Source organism: Elaeis guineensis, chromosome 1 (assembly GCF_000442705.2).
Source record: "Elaeis guineensis isolate ETL-2024a chromosome 1, EG11, whole genome shotgun sequence".
NCBI lineage: Eukaryota > Viridiplantae > Streptophyta > Magnoliopsida > Arecales > Arecaceae > Elaeis > Elaeis guineensis.
Window position 1 is genome coordinate 155,002,053 of NC_025993.2, and position 19,980 is coordinate 155,022,032.

The following is a 19,980-nucleotide window of genomic DNA, read 5'->3' on the forward strand; positions in this document are numbered from 1 at the left end:
GGCCTATGGACCGCGTGGGCGTTTCCCACGCGTTTCTCGCGGTCCACGGCACTATTCCATGGACCGGAGCATGATCCGACGGTATGGGTGGCTCCCGATCTTGATCGGACGGTCTGGGACGTGATTTGGGTTGATTAAGGAGTCCTAATCATGATCTAAGTCGTGATTAAGGTCTATAAAAGCCCTGTGCTTGAAACAAAGAGGTAAGTGGTTCGGGTTTCTCGCCGTACAACGCCTACGAACCCGAGAAGAGAGAGCGAGGCGGAAGCGTTGCTGTGAGAGAAGGAGCAGGGCTCCTGGACAGCGGTCGCCAGGCTCTTCAGGGGTTCAGAGGGGTCTCCAAGAGAGAGAGAGCTTTTGTGAGGAGAACTTCAGGTGAGAGAGAATTGGATGTACAAGGGTTGAGGGTGAGGTCTCCTCTTGTAAAATTTTTTTTTATAGTGAAGTTTGCATGTCCCGTGGAGGCGAGCCCTTTTGTGGCTGATCCACGTATTTTGATTGTTTTTCTTTTATTTTGTTTCTTCTTTCTTCCTGCTGTATCGCGTGGTACTGAAAAGATCTTGAGAGGTGATGTCCTGACCAGACATCCACCCAACATCAGCTTTCTCATTAACAACGACGACCGCCCTACATGAGCAAACCAGAGATTTAATAATTTGGAATTAGGATTTGCCAAGCTCAAGTTTGTCGTCAAGATCAAGTACCACTCGACTTGCTCAAGCTAAACTTGCTTACACATAAGTGGGACATGTATTAAGAGTAAGGAGGGAGCAACTCTAATTTGAGAGCTATTTGGTGTGTATTTTCGTCATCATATCACAACTAGTCTCGGTCCGGTTTCTATGAGCACTCTTTCTGCCCGAGAAGCCTACGGTCGGTTGCTCTAAGCAAGTCGGATGAGATTTCCACGACAAGCAGCCAGTGCCGTGTTTGCATGGCGTCATGGCAAGTTTGGTTCCTACGACAACGATAGACGCCTAGATTTCTACCACTTGGCGATCCAATCCAACCCCCTCTTTGCCGCGCCCCGGTCGTTCCTATATCCATCCCCTTGCGTTGAAAAGGATGGGAGCAAGTTGCGTTGGGGAGAGGTAGGTTGATGGTTTAGTCCTTCACGCCCTCCTTGCTTCCTTGCCCCAGTTGGTGACCATGACCTCTCTAGATGGCTATAAATGGAGGTGTAGCTTTGCGTTTGGGAAGTATGAACAAATGGCGTCCGCTCTATTATTGGCTCTTCTTCTAATGGCTCATCTCGATTGCCCGTTTGCAAGGAGGTTGTACGGCCTAGATGGTTTCAATCAGAACTATGCCATCACTTGGGGTGCAAACCATGTTTCTTATCTAGACCAAGGAAGAGTGGTGCAGCTCTCCTTGGATAGGTCTTCTGGTAATTAACTCATTCCTCTCTCTTTTCCCAGGATGATATGGGGCCTTCGGCTTTTGGCTTTAGAATTATCTCATCTTCTTTCTTCCCTGCTTCCTGCTTACAAGGGTTGGTGTATAGAAGATGACATGTTTGACTAATTTGTTGCTGTGCACGACGCGATTTTCTTGGTTACATGTTGGCTCAAATTTAAGGATTCATAGATAATAGTCAATAACCAGTCTTCCATTCTTGGACAGCTCCAAGATGCATGCTGTCATGGTCGTGGTAGTGATGTGCTGCATCTAATACAAGCTATGATGTTTCCATCTAGAGATCATAGATAGGCCAAGGGAGTAATACTGAACATACATAAATATCATGGTCAGCATATCAGTTGGTCAATAATATATCGATTCAATCCAAGAATCTGTATGAAATCAGCTAATTGTTAGTGATTTGCAAGGAGTGAAGAAGACATTATATATGTCTTATCTTTCCACAACCCCAAATTACTCGATAAAGACATACCTTTCAAGCCAAGAAGCACTTCATGTATTTGATTAATACGACTGCCTTTCAAGCCAAGGAGCACTTTATGTATTTGATTAATACGACTTCTAGGATCAAAAATATGTCTTGGTATTATCACGAGAAGAGCATGAATTGATGTTCTGATATTTATTTCACTTCCTTTTCAGTAGCGTAACATATATAGCTATATACATACAGAGAGAGAGAGAGAGATGTAACTAGCAAAACACAGAGAACAACAAAAAAGGGAAAACTATTTACATGGTTCGGCGTTTAAAACCTACGTTGGCTTGGGGGGCACGTCCTCTTGGAGTATTACCATGTAATTGCACCCCTGGATAAGTGCTACCTTGTGTACCTCCCTCTTTAAGAAAAACTCACATCATCTTGATCTTCTGTTTTCCATGTCCCAGTCATCTCTAGCCTTTGATTTTATATCAGCATGCAGACGCAGCAACCTAAGATAATTTCAATGCAACCCCTGCCCAATTTCTCTCGACCATGTAGTCCAAGGTAATTTCTTTGATTTCCTTTTTGTTCCCCCTATTTTGTTTCTTCTTTTCTTCAATCCTTGTATCTGTTTGAATACAAAAATTTCTTGAGTTATGTGAAATCTGAATTGATGTATAAAGAGGCATTTTTTAGGAGATTTTGGATTGATGAGGATTTGAATCCATGCAAATGTGAAAAAGGGGTGAGAGATATATAACAGATAAAAATTAGCAAAAGAATTAATTCACTAGTTAGCAAAAAATTAGTTCATAAATTTGGGATTATATTGATTCTATGTTACAAACAGAACATTGACTATTGACACTGGAGGCTTTTTTTCTGGAGATTGATGCACTGTTTGGGGGAAAATTGTAGTCATACTTTTCATGTTTCTTGCTTTTGTTTTCTCATCTTTGGTATGAGGATCCATAAAGAATAGTTTTAGAGCTCTAGATATAAATTCCCTTATTTCAGAGCTTTAGATCTTAAAAAATATTAATATCTTGAGAAAAATAAATAGGATTAGGAGAAAACCGTACAACAATTCTAAAACATGCGGATTTTGATGAATATAACTTGTGATAAATTTGAAATTAAATGATAATTTAGTGAGAGAAAATACACAACCATCTTTCACAAAAACTTTAAATTTTATATTTATTTATTACAAATATACTTTAATTATCAAATATTTGCGCCCCTCTTTGCTACGTTGGTGAAATAGAGGTTGGAGATTTGGCATACAAGAATGAGGAGACATACAATGCAAATTTCTTGATTCGGATACCTCTCAAAAGCCCCAAAGAAAATATGATCTCCAAAACACAAATGGACAAAAAATATACATATAAATATGGATCGAGGACTAATCATCTGCGCACTATAAAGCTGTAAGTTTGATTGGCTGCTGTCTTTTCCTTTTACCTTTTAGGTTATCTCCTCCTTTTGTACCAATGGAAGTTCTCCGAACCCATGATTAGGATCATTACAAAATTTTAATATAGCAAGTTTCAGCTATTCGTGGCGCATCACGTGCCATGACCAAAAAATTCTCTTATAATTAGCTCGTATGCCATGCCTAGTTTTTAACTATTTTCGGCAAGTCACTTTCCGAGACAAGTTCATGATGGCAAGTTGCAAGTAGTCTGGTCTGAGATCTTACTTGTCCAGACTAGTTCTTACAAGTCCTGTTATTGCAAGTTTGAAATTTCAACTAGTGCTTGTCGAGACTATTTATTCCGGATTGTTTCTTCTTCTTCTTCTTGTTTTTTTTTTTTTTTTTTTTTTGATTGCAATATGACGTGATTCAACTAATCCGGACATGCTAAGTGCCGGGACTCGGCAACACTATTACGTTATGATGAGTCTTATCTGGTCCCCATATATTTTTCGTCCGAACTTATTCCCATTAATTTCGCAAAAAGTTCTTATCTGATGAGTTTGGAACTAGTCTTGGCACGGGATATTTAACCAAAAGTTTTATGCCGATTTTGAACTAGTCCTTTTGCATCGCTTGCATGACTAATTCATATTTTACAAAAACATCTCTTACATATACTAAGCTTCAACTAATCCAGCAATGCCATGAATAGTTCTGTCGAAACTGTCACAAAATTCCTCTTCTTGCCTATTTCAGAGTTTTCAACCAGTCTCTGCACCCCGCATGCCGAGATTTATTAATTTGATGTCCGGAAAAATTCCTCGGGCTCACAATGGGAGTCTCCGTAGCATTTCTCTTAATCTTTATACCAAAATTCTAACTTGTCGCGGCATCTTATTTTTGACAAAAACTTAGGATGGGTCCAGAAGTGCAGCGCTTAATTGCCAAGACTATTTCATATTTGTCTAAAACAAAAACACTTACGATTATGTTTTCTAGAGTCTTGACAAGTGTCCGTTTGATTAGAATTAAAAATATAATAAAATTAAAATAAAAATTTCTTGTGAATCCCGACTTCTAGTTTCTGCACCTCACTTGCCGAGACAGTTCATACTTTCACGAAATTTGTCATGGAGAGTTCCAACTAATCCCTGTACTCCACCTGCTGAGGCTGATTCTGAGACAAAAAACATATATAATGAGTTTCGAAGAATCCTAGCTGGCAGGACTTACCTATATTCTGCATTGTATCTAGTTGATCAGATCTATATGTGGAGTTAAATTAAACCCAATAGGTATTAGCTGGGTGAGGTCTACCTGCAAGCTTGCATGCTTCTGTACGAACAATTGGTTTAGATGGATCAGAGCAACTGTGGGAAGAGAGCATAAATTGTGATGGGAATGCACCAAAAAACCCAAGAAAAAGGGCATGAGATGCAGAGCGCAAGGCCATAGGCAATAAATCCAGCCTTGTTCCAAAGGTGATGGAGCTGTACTTTAAGGAGGCCGCCTTACAGAATCCTGTGAAGTATACTACAGCGCATACCATTTCTTTCGCTGGCTAAGGAGCAAGGAATTTGTTCAATTTTTCTGGTGCATCACCTAATTAAGCATTCTGGCGTCTGACTGGTATATTTTGATCTATATCAAAATCCAAGTTTTGGTTATTCCTTTTTTTTTTTTTGACGAAAGTTTTGGTCAAATATGAACTTGGTCCTACTAAGTCACATGTCCAGAGGCCAAACTCAACATAGGAGAATTTTTCTTGAAATAATATAAACAAGTCAAATATGATCTATTGACGGCCAACGAGTAGCTGGCCGAAGTAGTTCAAAACTCATTGCAAGAGATTAAAAACATTATTTTCTTGTCTCAGCACCTGACACGCCAGGTCTGGTTGAATCTTGCCATAACAGGGTTTTGGTAAAATATTAATTAATTTCAATAATTAAAGAGCCAGAACTAGTTGAAACTCGAAACTTTAAAAAATATAACATTTTTCTCCAACAAAGATATTACTTAATTAATATGATATTTAACTAAGCCCATCAAGCCGTATATATCGGAAAGATATTATTTGAATTTTTTGATCCAATATAAGTATCCTCTAACAAGCTCATACTATCATATCTTTTAGTTTACATAGATCACAGATTGGATTTACTTTGATACTATTTGTAATAATTTAAAAATTTATCTAATAAAATTTAATCAAAAAATATTATTTAAATTTTTTGATCCAATATAAATGTCTAAGATCGATCTTATATATAGCTGATGTGGCACTAAACACATATCCATTGATCCGCACGAATCCTCATAAGTTCAAAGAGTCAAATTTGCACCAAAGGATTATTTCTTTCAAATCCTTGTACAAGGAGCTTCTTCCATCTCTTCCTCTCTTTTTGTCCATCATTGAGTCCTACATTTTGTGGCTTCAAGATGTGATCCATCATTTTATATATCTTCAATTAATTTATTTGGAGGAAAAGGTCTTGGGACCGTCATTTTTAGAAAGATCACATGAAGAATCTTATGTCATTCTTGGTAAAGGATGATATGAAGAAGCGTCTATCCTAGGAGATCATGCAAATTATCGAGGTACACTGGGCTTTTGTGGAATGTGATCTTCTTGTACCATGAAGAAAACAATGGGGCCTAGAACAACAAAGAGACAATGGCTCTTTGTTATTCTTTATGTACAATTTCTTAGCATAAATGACTGTATTCTATCTTCACGTGATAGACAAAAAAAAAAAATTATTAACAAAACATTCCAAGTTAAGCAATGTCTATAACACATCTTATATGTAGAGATAATTATTACAACAAATTCGTTCTTGTTAGTTTATCAGGGTTTGAGGGCGCAGAAAGCAAAAAAAGCAGTCGTTATGCTATCATTTGAGATTGAGAGGGTATTGAGATTTGAACTTATAATTTTTTTTTTCTAAATCTAATGAAGAAGTAAAACTTTATTTTTATTGTCCGTGGATGTAGATAATTTGCCAAACCACATAAATTCTCCATATTCTATTTATTTCTCTCCCGTAATATTTTATTCTTCTTGATCTTGTAAATTTTCAGCAGTTATGATTCAGGTGATCCTAAAACTTTGCATGTCATAAAAAAAAAATTGATGTTATTAGGCAAAAATATCAACCTAATTTGGTATAATATATATGAAACACTTCCATGGCCTATGGACGTTTTATTTGAGAAAGGAAGCCTGTACAAGTTATTGGATGAATTAGTGATCCGATATGTATTATGCCGCACCTGATGTCAAATTAATAAATATGGATCATTACTTCATTTATCAGGACATTAACGAGAAACCACTCCATCCATAGATGATACTCAATGTAATCAAGCAATGACCTATGATGTCCATTGATGGATCTTAATTGATCTGAATGACATCAAAATTTATGAGGAGCACAAAATAACTTGAATTGTCAGCAAAATTCAGCTAAGCAACACGAAGATTGTTAGATCTGGCAAAATTATGAAAAGCTATCGTTCTATGATTATGAACTTATTGCCCATCTTTATTCTCCTCATTTTCACTCCAGCAGAAGTGTAATCTTCTTGTTGCCAAGCAGTCACAATAAATTTGTTTTAGTTCTCTTGTTTCATCCACCTCACATTTATGTTATATTTCAAGGGTATCATGTTACCAATTAACTAATTGATTGCTGGCAATATCTCTCTTGAAGTAATGTGTGGAACTCTTTTGGTTCTATTATCGTGAATTGAGATCAAATATGCTGGCATTCTCGCATGCTATAGGTGGCAGGTATGTAAGTGGTGCAGGAATGAAACATATATATCTACTCCATTTTTTTTTTTTTGGGTCTAACTGAAAAGAGTTTGTTCTTGGTCTACTTAACCTTCTTACAACAGTACATTATTGATAGGTCCAGGGCATTGCAATGACCATTTTAGTAATATATAATACCTATTATTTTGTAATGTAGGTTCTGGATTTGGTTCAAAGCTGGATTATAGATCAGGATTCTTTCATTTGAAGATAAAGCTACCTAACAAGGATTCTGCTGGAGTTGTGGCAACCTTCTATGTAAGTTTTTTTTTTTTTTACCTGTTATACAAGCTGCAATATTTTAGCCTCTTCTATATTAAGGTTCTCCAAAAAGATTTAATTTACAGATCCCCGAGAATCTTCTATTCCAGTAGGCTATGCATGGTCGACGCAAAAGAAAGTTTTCAACCTATAGCTCTCTTATTATTCTTTTTATCAATATTAATTTGATAATTTTGACAGCTATCTTCTCGTACAAATGCCCGCCATGACGAGCTAGACTACGAGTTCTTAGGAAACAGAGAAGGAAAACCGATCACGCTTCAAACCAACATCTTTGCTAATGGACATGGAAATAGAGAGCAAAGGATACACCTCTGGTTTGACCCCACTGCGGATTTCCATGATTACAAAATATTGTGGAACGCTTATCAAATTGTGTAAGTATAGCTCCTCTAAAAATTACAATAGAATTCCACTCGTGGAGGAAAAAAACCTATGATCTGGAAATTGTAAACACTCGCCAATCCTTATTACTTATACGTGATTCTTGATGCAGGTTTTTTGTAGATGACACCCCCATCCGGGTTTATAAAAATCTAGCTTCCATAGGAGTGGAATATCCTTCACAGCCAATGCAGATACTAGCAAGTATATGGGATGGTGATAGTTGGGCCACAGATGGGGGACGGACCAAGATTAATTGGACCCATTCTCCTTTCTATGCGCAGTTTCAAGGCTTCAACATCGACGGGTGCAGCTCAGATAGCATCACCTGCTCGTCACCAAATCTATGGTGGAATGCTGGGAGTTATAGAGAATTAAATCCTGCTCAAAAGGCAGCATATCAACATGTGAAGGAGAAATACATGACGTATGATTACTGTTACGATAAAACAAGGTACCCTACGCCACCACCTGAATGCTACCAATAAAGTTTTAAGTGATGCAAAGAGGTTGTCATATAATTATTCCATGATAATAATATGGGAATAAGAATTCGCGTCTATTCCAAAGCATTATGTAACTAGCTGTAATCTCCTGGTACACGTTATTACATATCAATTATGTGCGAGATAAGGGGAGAGAAGATTGAAGAAACCTAACGTTATTATTATTTTTATTTATCAAGTGCATGAAAATCCAAAATATTTTTGAACTACAAATTGTTTATTCCCTTATTAAATAAGTGTGGAACTAAAGGAGTCCCGTTGACGTGATGGATTAAATTCTTACTAAAAAAAAATATAGGACCCGTTTGGTTGATGGAAAGTGGAGGAGGGAAATGATACTCATGAGAAGTCAAAAAATAGTCTTTTATTTGATTAAAATTTTAAGAGAAAAAAAAATAAAAAAAATATTTTTTATATAAAATTATTTTTTATATTTTATAAAAAGTAAAAATTCATGAGAAAGATGGGTTTTGACACTTTTCGTGACATTAGGCCTGCAAATGAATCGGATCGGATCGGGTCTTGAGTGATTCCGATCCAATCCGGTTGTTTGATCGGGTCTTGATATTGGACCCATACCCATCCCAATAAAAAATCCGATCGAATCGGGTCGGATCTATGGCCGAATTTATTGACCCATTTGATTATTCGGATCGGATCGGGTCCATATATAACTCAGTCCCAATCTATGAAATGCGGATCCGGTTCGGATCGAATCGGGTCATGGGTTTAAAAATCTACATAAAGTGAAATTAGAGGTCAAATCGACAGCAAAATAGTATGACCATATCTATCTTTTCATATAGATATTCTTTCCTTTCCTCTCTTCTCATGTCTTCTCACTTCACCATTGATAGTATATCATCCCTAAGGCAATAGTAACGTACAACAGTAAACAAGTAACTGGATATTTTAATTATGAATAACTGTTGGTATGTCCTCAGTTTATTTTGTGTTTGTGGAAGGATTTTTAGAAAAATTTTGAGATTAGTTGTAAAAATAGCATTTCTTGTGCAGTGCATTAATGATCTCATGACAGTGTGACAGTATTAAAAATTTTAGTAAGAGATTTAAGAAAGAATTTGGGTGAGTCATTCTTTTGGTCCAAGCTCAAATTTTTATTTGGATAAGTTATTCTAACTGAGTTCGGATCTTATATTTGGATCTAGTTCGGATCAGATCGGGTCATATATCTTGAGATCCAAATTAACCCAAAAGTCTCCACAGGTCGGATCAGATTCAAATTCAGAAAATTCAGATCCGACCCGAAAAGATGAACGGTCTAATTTTTGAACCCGACTCGGCTCCATAGGTCTTTTAAATAGATTCGGATCGGGTCTAACCGGGTCGGGTCGGGTTGGATCACGGATCAATCCGATCCGTTTGTAGCCTTACGTGACGTTGAAAAGTGATGATATTTTTTTCTTTCCTAAAATATTTTTTTAAAATTCATAACTAAAATTTAATAAAATATCAATAGATGGTTAGAATGAAATACTGAATAATAATATAATATTATATTAATATTATCTTAATATTTATATAAATATAATATTAATATTTATTATATTTTAATATTATTTTAATATTAATATTAATATAATATAATATTTATATTTATATTAATAAATTTATTGTATTAAATTATTTATATTATATTAATATAATATTAATATATTAGTATTATATTAACTCAATAAATTATTATGATATAATATTATATTATAATATATTAATATTATATTTATATTAATATAAATATAATATTTATATTTATATAAAATTTATGAGTAAAAATATATGATTTTACATAATTTTTTTAAAAAAATAAATATTCATCCAAATATAAATTATTTTATTTATAATAAATCATCCTTCTATAATCAATTAAATATATCAAAATTTTATTTTTAAAAAATTATTTTTTAAAAAATTATTTTTTTTTTTTAAAAATTTTCTGAACCAAACAAATCCGTAGTAGCATGATAAATAGCTTCTCGACGCTTGTCAGGAGCGTGGGGCCCGAAACTATGCACGTGGACGTGCGAAGCTGGACTCCATGAAAAAAAGTCCAGCTGTAGCCACTCATGAGTCACGACCCGTCCGCCGACGCTCCTGCTCCCGGACCCGTCTCTGCCTCAGCTTTATAATTTATACATATGGCTCATCAAACGAGTTGCGCCCCACGATGCAGACCAGAGCAAAATGCCAGCAAGTCCCACTCTTTGATGACGAGGCCCCGGTGAGGCCGCAGACTGCAGCGTCCGTACTTAAAAACATTAAAAAAAACACATCTTACAGGAGTGTTGTCAAAGGGCGTTCGGCCTCCCTTGGACCGCGTCAAATCCCACGGTGAATAACACGCCACGCTGCTCCTCGTATTTCACCAATTTTCGATTGCGCACTATCCACCGTCCATATGCGTCGGGATTTATCCTGATGCATTTGCGCCTGTTGCATGCAATAATTTTTCGTTCAAGTTGATGGTCGGAAGATGGGCGAAACAAGTAAAGGTGGCGCATTGTTGTACGTAAAGATTGGCGTGAGTTGCGATGGAAAGTCTGTTGCCAGCTGGAAAGTTTGGCGGGTAACTTTTCCCCAGGTAACGTATCTCATAGCTGTCCGATCACCCCCGGCTCGGGCTTCTGCCATCCGTTGGTCCTTCGTCACGTGAGAGTGACACGCGAACCAGGCTTGGGAGATGGAGCCATGGTGTTGGAATTGATTGCGAAGTAGCCAAGTAGGGCGGGGGATTAACCGTAGCACATGTTTATAATAACCGTTTTGGTTTTGATGTTGTCATGTTTGGTATACGTCACTTGAAAAATGTAGTGTTTGTTGGATATTTCTAGAGGACCATGTACGAATCAGATCGATTGGCCCAACAAACTTTTTCTTTCTTTTTTTTTTTTAAAGAATCTACCGAATCTTATTCAAAATTTAACTTTTGCACTAACACATAAAACAAACACCCGCAGAGATGATGTTCGATTGATACAGAACAATGCTTGAATGAATTGCTCCATCAATGAATTCTATAAGATTTCCGCTCAATCCTATAGAAACTTTCAAACAGGCTCTTGTTGTACTACAATTCTATTTCTCGTCATGGTTGATCACCAGTTAAATGATTCCAACTTGAATGATTGAAACCCTCTATGCTTGAAGTTGTGGCCATCTGTTGGGCTCTTGAATCGGTTGGTGCCCAACAAGGTATAGTGGAAGACCAGAAGATAAGAGGCATGCTTCTACATTCAAATATGATTCATATATCGTGATGTTCATGTAGCGTATGTACACGTAGCAAACCTTACTTAAAACTTTAAATTTCCCATCTTCTATGGGACCTTGCCTTGGTCCTGTCCGTGTTGGTGCATGGTGAGGGGCGATCCTGAACTTTGTGGGAGCCCAAACTAACCAGAACATCACATGTAGTGACGCATTCAATAATGTCTTGCAAGATCCCATCACATGATTACAGTGACACTTAAAATATTTTTAGATGCTTTGCATCCATTTTTGGTGACTAAGTGCTAGGGCAGATAATTTATGTTCATGGATGATAAATGAATCGTGCCGATTTGAAGGTATAATATATATTAACTCAATTCGAATACGATCTATTTAATTAAACGGATTGATCTGTGAAATATGAACACAATACGAACATATATAGATTGACATGACATGATCCATACGATCGATAATTGTGTTGACGGATCAAATAGATATATGATCCGCTTAATAATCTGTTTAACTATTTAATTTATTTATAAAATTTAATTAAAATAATAAAAAATTTAATCAAAAAATTGAAATAATATAAAAATAATTTAGTTACTTGCTCTGCTAATTCACAATTCTGAATTTCATCATTGTTTATTTTATGTTAGGATTATAATTTTTTAATTTTTCTCATTTACGTTCAAATAATTTTAAAATAAACATATTAAATATATTTAAACATGTCATATAAGCTATTAATCTGTTTTAATCTATTTATTTAAATAGATCAAAATGGGTCAAAACAGATTATACAGGTCAACTCGCTTAAGACACGAATTTATCCTGTCATAAATAGATCAATCCATTTATGATCCGTACGTATCGTATTGTGTCCATCGTGTCAAAAATTGTTAATTCTACTAAATCCTTATCAATTGGTGGAAATTAGGAATGAAACGAGAAGAGAAAAAACTTTATAAGAACTCCCGTATTGGGCTGCTAGTTGGAGAAATTCACTATTCTTCGTATCAATGGATAGCATGATCTACTTGAAACATGATGTATGTTATTCCGAAAAAAAAAAAAAAAGGAATTATGATCGGTAGTTCTCCCACCCCTCTAAGTCCTTGCTAAATAATGCAGATGACCCTTACAAAACCCTTATCGAGAAGACATTCTTCAATAATAAAATCTTGTGGGATCCAAACACCCCTTTGTAACCCTACCAAGACTCGCACATGCAATCGGCGTACCAAATTAATTAACCTCAAACCTCATGTATGCATCATGCAGACATAGAAAATTCAACGAACACGTATGATAAGTTATTAGTCCAAGATTTGAAGTATTGAATGATGAGTGATCTAGACCCAAGCTGGAACAGTCACTTCAATTTTGAAACTATGGTATCATCCTATTATTTTTATATTTTTAAGACCATGACTTTAAGTTTTGATTGATATACAGATTATTATTTTCTTCTTTTGGGCCAGTCAAAAATGAAAATTTGTTTCCAAACTACATAGGTAGATTAAAAAAAAATTAATTAGATAGAAATTTGCAAATATTTATGACTCCTCTTGTGATTATAACGTGACTCCATGCGTCCTCATACGTGTCTAGAATTATTATTATTTTCATATGGTTCCAATGACATGAACGGCGCATGTTGTTATTCATTCCGGAAAATTGGGTGGAGATGTTTCTGGTCTATTTGGACGGCTAATAGTCAACTCTTTGAGTCGATGAGCATCCACCGCTTTATCCAATGGTCTTAGGGTACGTTTGTCTGGAGAATAGTTTTCAATTACTTTGTTGTGACGCGAAAGCAGGTGCCAATTGAATGGAAGCAGAATGCAGATTTCAAAAATCTTGGGCCCGACTGTCAGGTACGCGTATTGTTTGCCGGCAAATATGGCTTGGCTGTACGTATAACCAATGGACGGGCAAACAGACTCACGCTCAAATTAGCAACCTGTCACCTTTATTCGAATGCGTTCCATGCTAGTGTCATAAAGGCCTCAACCCAAAATATTTACAGCAGGTTTCAAATGCATAATTAGCTTCTTCCACCAGCCAATGGAGATTCAAAGAGTCGATAAGCCATGAAAGGCATCGTATAAACACAAAAGTATAGAGATCCACTTGATCGTGTCCAAAGTTTAAAACATGTGTGATGAGAGGGCTTCTTCTGTCATGATTTGGTTATGGTTTGGTAATTTTATCTTCGAATTGAAATATAATAATAATATCATGTTCTTTATAATTATCATGAAGAATGGTCAGAGCTTATACGAGGATTTGTGCAGATATATAAGTAGATCTTAGATATTTAAATACAAAATCAAAAATCCAAACTATAGTTTTTTTGACTAATCTTTTCAAGAGATGATCTAAATTATTATAAAATAATATTAAAATAAATTGTCATTAAATTTGAATGAATTTATACTTTTAGTTCAAGTAGAGTGCTAGCGCTTAAATAGAATGAGTAGATAAGGATCCGATATATTTTTAATCCTATATAGATTATGTTCGGTGGATCTTGAATATTCTTGCGGTTAGAAAAATTTTAAATAATGTATTCTAACTAATTTGTCTTTTTGGATACGGTGTTGGAATGTATACTGTATATCAGGGCGTGACACGGTCGCAAAAAACGGAGACGAGAGTTTACACCTGCTGACGCCTGACGGGCCTCCCGGTCTCAAAAGTTGGCGCCGAGGAGAAAGAATTAGAAGGAAGAGGACAAGCGTAGGTTCTTACGCAATTCTCGACAAGTTCATGGGTGTTTTATCCAACTGCCACGAGATTAATCGCTATTAAAGCAGCCCACCCACGCAATGCCACCATCCCCACTCACATTTTTCTCCATTCCTGGCCTGCTTCACGTGAGGTGGTGGCCATGGCTTTGAGAGCGCTGCTTTTCACCGTGGTTCTACTTTGCATCCTTCCTGAGGTACCAAGGAGGCGTTCCTCTTTTCATTTCCGCGAGCAAGATTAGCTTTACTTTATTTTATTCCTTATGTCCCTAAAATGCATGGCAGGCTCCTTTTGATAGGGCAGTGGTGGAGGCTGATCCGGTAAATACTTCTCAGAGTTTGTATGGGATTGCGCCTTTCTTTTTGACCCATTCGTTCTTTTGCTCATCTTTCCCGGTGGTGTCTTTTAACGTTGCAGATGATCCCAAGAGGTGGGAACGGGAAGGCAGTTCTAGGTGGGCATCTTCCTCCTTTTTCTTCATTTTAATCTCAAATATATCTAATGTGGATTCTGGGCTGTGGTCACTTCACTCATTTGGTGTTTTAATATGCGCATACACTCATATATGAACCAAATTAACTGATCTGGTAAGTGAGAGCTCCAAGAACGTGAGCCTCAGTGGACCAATATTTATTTAAACGAGTCCCGGCAATGGGAATGCCGGCACTCGTTGAACCTTAGGACCCTCTGTTCATCGCACTTTTCTATAGAATAAAATTTATATTGGAAGTTACATATAAAAATGCAGCCACCTCGCACGAAGTCGCAAAAGAAATTTAAGCTTAGTTCCGGCAATTGGCTTGCCGGGACTAGCTCAGACCTACCATTTGGGTTATCACAAATAACCCCCTAGCCAATGTTGATATTAAATACTATCGATTTTTAGCTTTTCTACCATATATGATTAAATTTTGGGGTGTACAATATATATGAGTTGTGATGTTTGTTTTTGATCCTTCAGTCCAGCTAGTTTATTATTCATATTAAATATATAAATGCACATCCAACTCTGAGATGTTCATTCCAAGATAACAATTTGAACCAACTAAATCATACTGATTTAAAATGAAATCGAACTTGGAGATATATGATCACATCATGGCAAGCCTTATAAACTGCGCAACAGAGTTTGGGTAATAAGCAATCCTACGGTAACTTGGAAAAATCACTCCAAAAAGTCCCTCGGCTGCCTTGCAACAGCCACTATGCTTTATTATGTGGCACTCTTCAAGATTCCAATTGAAGGGAAGCAATGAACGATAATACACCGCACCAGCTGAGGGACTTTTTGAGCTATACTTTTGAGTTACTAAAGCATTTTTAATGCACCGTTCTTGTATAATTACGTGTCTAATGTTATTGCTAGCTAGCTCTTTTTATATGATTTAGGAGTAACGTAATTACGTCTTCAGTGTATTCTCATTTAAAAAAAAAAAAAAGGTCCGATGGAGGATACGATCAAAGTGTAGTATTGGATCCGCCATTGAATACGAACAGCTGTCTCCGTCCCTCCCTACCTCTCTTTCACCCGGTGATAGGTTGGTGGAAGTACTGGATCGTCCTAATTACGCTAAGGATAACCATGATGGCAAGAGTCCCAAGGACCGTGGGTGGTTGGTACCATGAGGAGCCCCACGGAAGGGACTTCGGTCGGGCCTACCCACTGTTTCACCACACCAACCTCAGTACGGGTTCTTCTACTGTAGCTAAATATTTATGGGCGGCATGCTTTTTTAAATGGTGGGAGCCCAGCTGTTTCCGGATTGCCTGTCGACCTTGCAACACAGCTGGCTGCCAAGAGGAATCAAATGGCCTTGTGAATCGGGCCCAACCTTAGTGGTTCAAAGCAGAATCCAGCAGCCCCATATACCAGACACTCTGTCCTCCCTGTTGTGCCAGTCCTTGGATTCCGCTTTCATCAGGAGCTGTGGACCCTATCCGCTTCCTAACCAGAAGCTTGGGTACAACTTGCTAAGTTGGAGGCTGGGTAAATCTAAAATCTTGAGAGTTAGCTCAGTTTGCTTCGTTTTCACTTCTACCTTCACCACATTGCATGCGTGACCTTTTGTCAGAAGTAAATAGGCCGGGTTGGGACAGGGCATATCCAAAATTCTTGAATGGAAATGGCTTCAAATTCCAATCTAAAACAATATAAAAAACTAGGCCTGAGGATAGACCCTTTGGCGTCCCTTAACCCAGAAAAGAACAAATGGTTACCTAATGAACAATGTGAGCGGATACATCCACAACACGAAGTTTAAATTTAGTTACGTGTGTCCATGAGTTGATTGGAATGGTGGTGATTTCTTTGCTGTTTTCCGTGTGATCTGTGAGGTAGACTGCACGGGGCTGTGTGGGGTGCGGTGCGGTCGGCACTCCCGGCCGAACGTGTGCCTCCGAGCGTGCGGGACATGCTGCTTCAGGTGCAAGTGCGTGCCACCGGGCACTTCTGGCAACCGGGAGATGTGTGGGACTTGCTACACCAACATGACCACCCATAACAACAGAACCAAGTGTCCTTGAATCAGGACTGCTTGTCTTCGTGCTCTCTTGATGATAGTGATGACGACGTGTGGATGCGGTGCCTCCTTGCTTGTGACGTTTATGTACCATATATATATATATATAATATGCTATCTTGTTACGTCTTGGAACGGTACTTTGTTGCTGATTGTAGTATATCGTGGTGGGTTTGGTTTCATCTTTTGTAGTGACACTAGAGAGGGCAATGAAGCTTTCTTTACTCTGTTAGTCTTCTATCATGCATTTCTTCCTTGAGTGATGACGCTCCTATGCTGAAGGGTAAAATCATATATCTAAGATCTTCTGTGGCAAAATATGAATGGCTTTCGACAGTGATAGATTATATATATGATACATAAAACTGCTTTATTTGATAGCTTTTATTTTTTGACGGCGGTCACTGAGTGCCACATAATATCCTCTGGTGCAAACCATTTACTGTAGATGATCCATGCTCGACATCATGTTACGTCCTTTGGTGTTTGGATTTTGGACAAACGTCAGGACTTTTGTATGTTTACAACCACGAGACCAAGGTCAAGGTCTAAAATCCAGACAGCGGTGGATTTTATTTACCCGTCTCAGTATTCCTCGCTGGACCAACCTCGGAATTCCAACACTGGACCAGGAAGCAAGGCTTGTAGGCCCGACCATTACATGACCAAGTGTACGGTCCGATGCCAAGCCACGTGCGCCACCATGTGTCAGCCTGCAGTAATACTGCACCTTCGCGCCACCATAGATATAATGTTCCTTTTTGTCATCAGTTCCATCTCGCTCATCTACTTTGATAGAACATAGATAACTCTTTAATTTCCCCTCTTCTCGCCGGTTACCGGGCGAGTTGTTAAGATGTATTGCGTAGATCTTGGCCATCATACATGATTCTCGAGAGCACCAGGTTCTCTGTGGTCTTCGAGTACATCTTATTTTTACGTTTACACCTATGAGAAACCAGCGAAAGGGTGTAGGCTGTAAGCTATTAGGACAAGGCTAAACGACTCTAGCTGGTAAAATTTACAGGATTACAGCTTAGGTGCCTAAGACTATTCCTGAAACAAGAAGGCTGGTCTTTTAGTTCAAAAGAGTACTGAAACATTGTTTAAGCTTACCTGGCTGGGCCAGATCTTTAATTTCGGTTGTTGGCACTCGGACATTGGTTTGGGTTCATAAATTAATATCCTGGATGGACCAGCAAGGACAAGCACAACTAGGTACAAGGCTGGAAAATAAATTCCCAAAAAGCTTTACCTAAACTAGCTACAAGTTCCAAAGGGCTCTAGTGCTCTGTAGTCTTCAGGAGCCCGGACCGGAGGGCTTCTAGTTTAAGCCTGGGTTCCTTTCCCCACGCTATGGAAGATCCGGCTTCATAGCTAGGAGGATTGTCATTAAGGGTTGCAGGCAATGGGTGGCCAGGAAGTTTTAAGGCTAGCTTCAGGAAGCATCCCACATGATATCCCACTCAAGCACCGCCAGGTTCTCCATTTCGAGCTCAGTAGGAAGTATTATTTGAACTGGATTATAAAGTAATCAGTAGTCATAATTTGAAACTAGAACACCAAGAACAATTTACTCTTCTTCAGACCTAACTGGATTACATCAAGGAAATGAGCAACTCGCTCACCCACATACGAGCTAGAAATCTCTTTCACACACTAGCTAGAAATGAAACATTAGGTACGATGTCAGAAGGGAAGAAAGTTTAGACCACCTAAAAATCTAAGGGCACTTGGTTCGGTTTCCATGGGTCTTCCAATCGGTATAGCACTTGCCGCACAATTCGGCGTGGCCGTACGTCCCCGGTGGGACGCACTTGCAGACACTGCAGCACGTGATGCATGCTCGGTTGCACACGTTCTGCCGCGAGTGAAGCTTGCACCTGTCTTTGCACGCCCCGCCACACTCTGCACCAAAACCACATCATGGTGAGAATAACCTCAAATCAACTCATCTCATCGAAACATCCAAGCAACCCACAAATTCGGACGAATTACGTACCTTTGATGTCCCCGATCACACGAGGTGCCAGAGCTGGGGCAGGAGCTAGGTGAGGAGAGCTGGCTGTTGCAACCTAAGTAAGAACAAACAATGTGTAACATTAGGCTGAACTTAGCTTTAAGAGACAAGGCATCATTCTAAACATGAAAAACTATTACCTCCATAAAAGGTTCCTCAGCATTTGATGACACCTGCAAGAACTCACAGCATTATTAGATCAAACAAAGGAGCTGAGTAAATTAAATATTAGTGGGCAAAGAGCGAAGGCAGTATGTCTTACTCGAGTACTGATCAAGAGAAAAGATGCTAACAGAAAGACTGACACCTTAAGAGCCATAGTGGAGAAAAGTGAGTTGGAGAGGGGGAGCCGAACACTTGGTTTAGTAGTGGTAAGAGTTGTGGAGCACCCTGGCGTTTATATAGCGGGAGAGGAAGGAGAAGAGAAGAGAAGAGAGGATCCCACAAGAGAGCTAACACTGGTGAAGACTGGCCAGGCGGCACATGGACATGTGACGTGAAGCTGCGATTTATCTCACTACCGTTTCCAATTCTGCCATGCCAGAGATTTTTACTATGTAGTTAAATACGATTAATTATATGATAATTCGTTTTTGGACCCGGGTAGGTGGTAGTTGTTCCCTTATTTATGCAATAAAAAACACATGATGCTCGTCGTCGAACACTTTAACCAAAATGCAGATAGGCACCACAGAGGATGGTTTCTGGTGCTGAGCTGCATCCCACCAAGAGTAGCTGGAGGCATGTGCAAGGCATGTGTATGTGCGAGTGAAATATTACACAAACCGACATCTTGTCAGATGAATGGGGTACAGAATAGACGATCCTTGGTAAAAGATATCTCTGGACTTCATCAATGTTAATTTCGATGTCTGGAAGACTGGATCGAACCATTAAAACCCTCGGAATGGCTGCTAGATTGGTTGTGGGGAAGGTTCTGGACTCGCAAGCTTGGAAACCCCTAACTTAGATTTCAAAGTCTATTGTTAGAAAAAATGAATCCAAGTTGACTCAGACACTCTTTTTTTTTTCCTCTTCATTTTTCTTTTATTTTTTTATGGTTAACTTTGACATGATTTTTATTTTTCCCCCTTTTAGCTGCGAGGAGCATCAAGTTTTGTTCCACTCAACAGCCAGCAGCAGGTCAACCATATCAATGCATATGGTGCAACTCTATCCAGAGCCACATAAA

General features: G+C 38.3%; 3 protein-coding genes across 3 annotated transcripts; 2 read left to right on the forward strand and 1 right to left on the reverse strand.

The window, feature by feature from the left end:
• Positions 1–1,097: 1,097 nt before the first annotated feature.
• On the forward strand, positions 1,098–8,474 carry LOC105039158 (putative xyloglucan endotransglucosylase/hydrolase protein 1). The gene is made up of 4 exons (XM_010915190.4): positions 1,098–1,387; positions 7,247–7,347; positions 7,552–7,748; positions 7,868–8,474. Exons 1-4 carry the CDS (start codon positions 1,150–1,152, stop codon positions 8,241–8,243), a joined length of 912 nt encoding a protein of 303 aa, XP_010913492.2. The 5' UTR covers positions 1,098–1,149; the 3' UTR covers positions 8,244–8,474.
• A 5,822-nt stretch (positions 8,475–14,296) lies between these two features.
• On the forward strand, positions 14,297–17,006 carry LOC105039159 (cypmaclein). Its single transcript, XM_010915192.4, has 4 exons — positions 14,297–14,445; positions 14,534–14,569; positions 14,667–14,703; positions 16,588–17,006. Exons 1-4 carry the CDS (start codon positions 14,392–14,394, stop codon positions 16,770–16,772), a joined length of 312 nt encoding a protein of 103 aa, XP_010913494.1. The 5' UTR covers positions 14,297–14,391; the 3' UTR covers positions 16,773–17,006.
• A 1,306-nt stretch (positions 17,007–18,312) lies between these two features.
• Positions 18,313–19,283, reverse strand: LOC105039160 (snakin-2). The gene is made up of 4 exons (XM_010915193.3): positions 19,051–19,283; positions 18,929–18,961; positions 18,771–18,843; positions 18,313–18,676 (listed from the first exon to the last, which is right to left on the reverse strand). Exons 1-4 carry the CDS (start codon positions 19,105–19,107, stop codon positions 18,492–18,494), a joined length of 348 nt encoding a protein of 115 aa, XP_010913495.1. The 5' UTR covers positions 19,108–19,283; the 3' UTR covers positions 18,313–18,491.
• Between the last annotated feature and the right edge of the window lie 697 nt (positions 19,284–19,980).

Excerpts from the sequence above, each read along its gene's own strand:
- LOC105039158 (XM_010915190.4), top strand. The coding sequence starts at position 1,150 with ATGACCTCTCTAGATGGCTATAAATGGAGGTGTAGCTTTGCGTTTGGG. Across the intron at positions 1,388-7,246 it reads CTCCTTGGATAGGTCTTCTG|GTTCTGGATTTGGTTCAAAG; the intron begins GTAATTAACTCA and ends TTTGTAATGTAG. Across the intron at positions 7,749-7,867 it reads TGGAACGCTTATCAAATTGT|GTTTTTTGTAGATGACACCC; the intron begins GTAAGTATAGCT and ends TTCTTGATGCAG.
- LOC105039159 (XM_010915192.4), top strand. The coding sequence starts at position 14,392 with ATGGCTTTGAGAGCGCTGCTTTTCACCGTGGTTCTACTTTGCATCCTT. Across the intron at positions 14,446-14,533 it reads TACTTTGCATCCTTCCTGAG|GCTCCTTTTGATAGGGCAGT; the intron begins GTACCAAGGAGG and ends AATGCATGGCAG. Across the intron at positions 14,570-14,666 it reads CAGTGGTGGAGGCTGATCCG|ATGATCCCAAGAGGTGGGAA; the intron begins GTAAATACTTCT and ends TTAACGTTGCAG.
- LOC105039160 (XM_010915193.3), bottom strand. The coding sequence starts at position 19,107 with ATGGCTCTTAAGGTGTCAGTCTTTCTGTTAGCATCTTTTCTCTTGATC. Across the intron at positions 18,962-19,050 it reads TTCTCTTGATCAGTACTCGA|GTGTCATCAAATGCTGAGGA; the intron begins GTAAGACATACT and ends GAGTTCTTGCAG. Across the intron at positions 18,844-18,928 it reads CTGAGGAACCTTTTATGGAG|GTTGCAACAGCCAGCTCTCC; the intron begins GTAATAGTTTTT and ends GTTCTTACTTAG.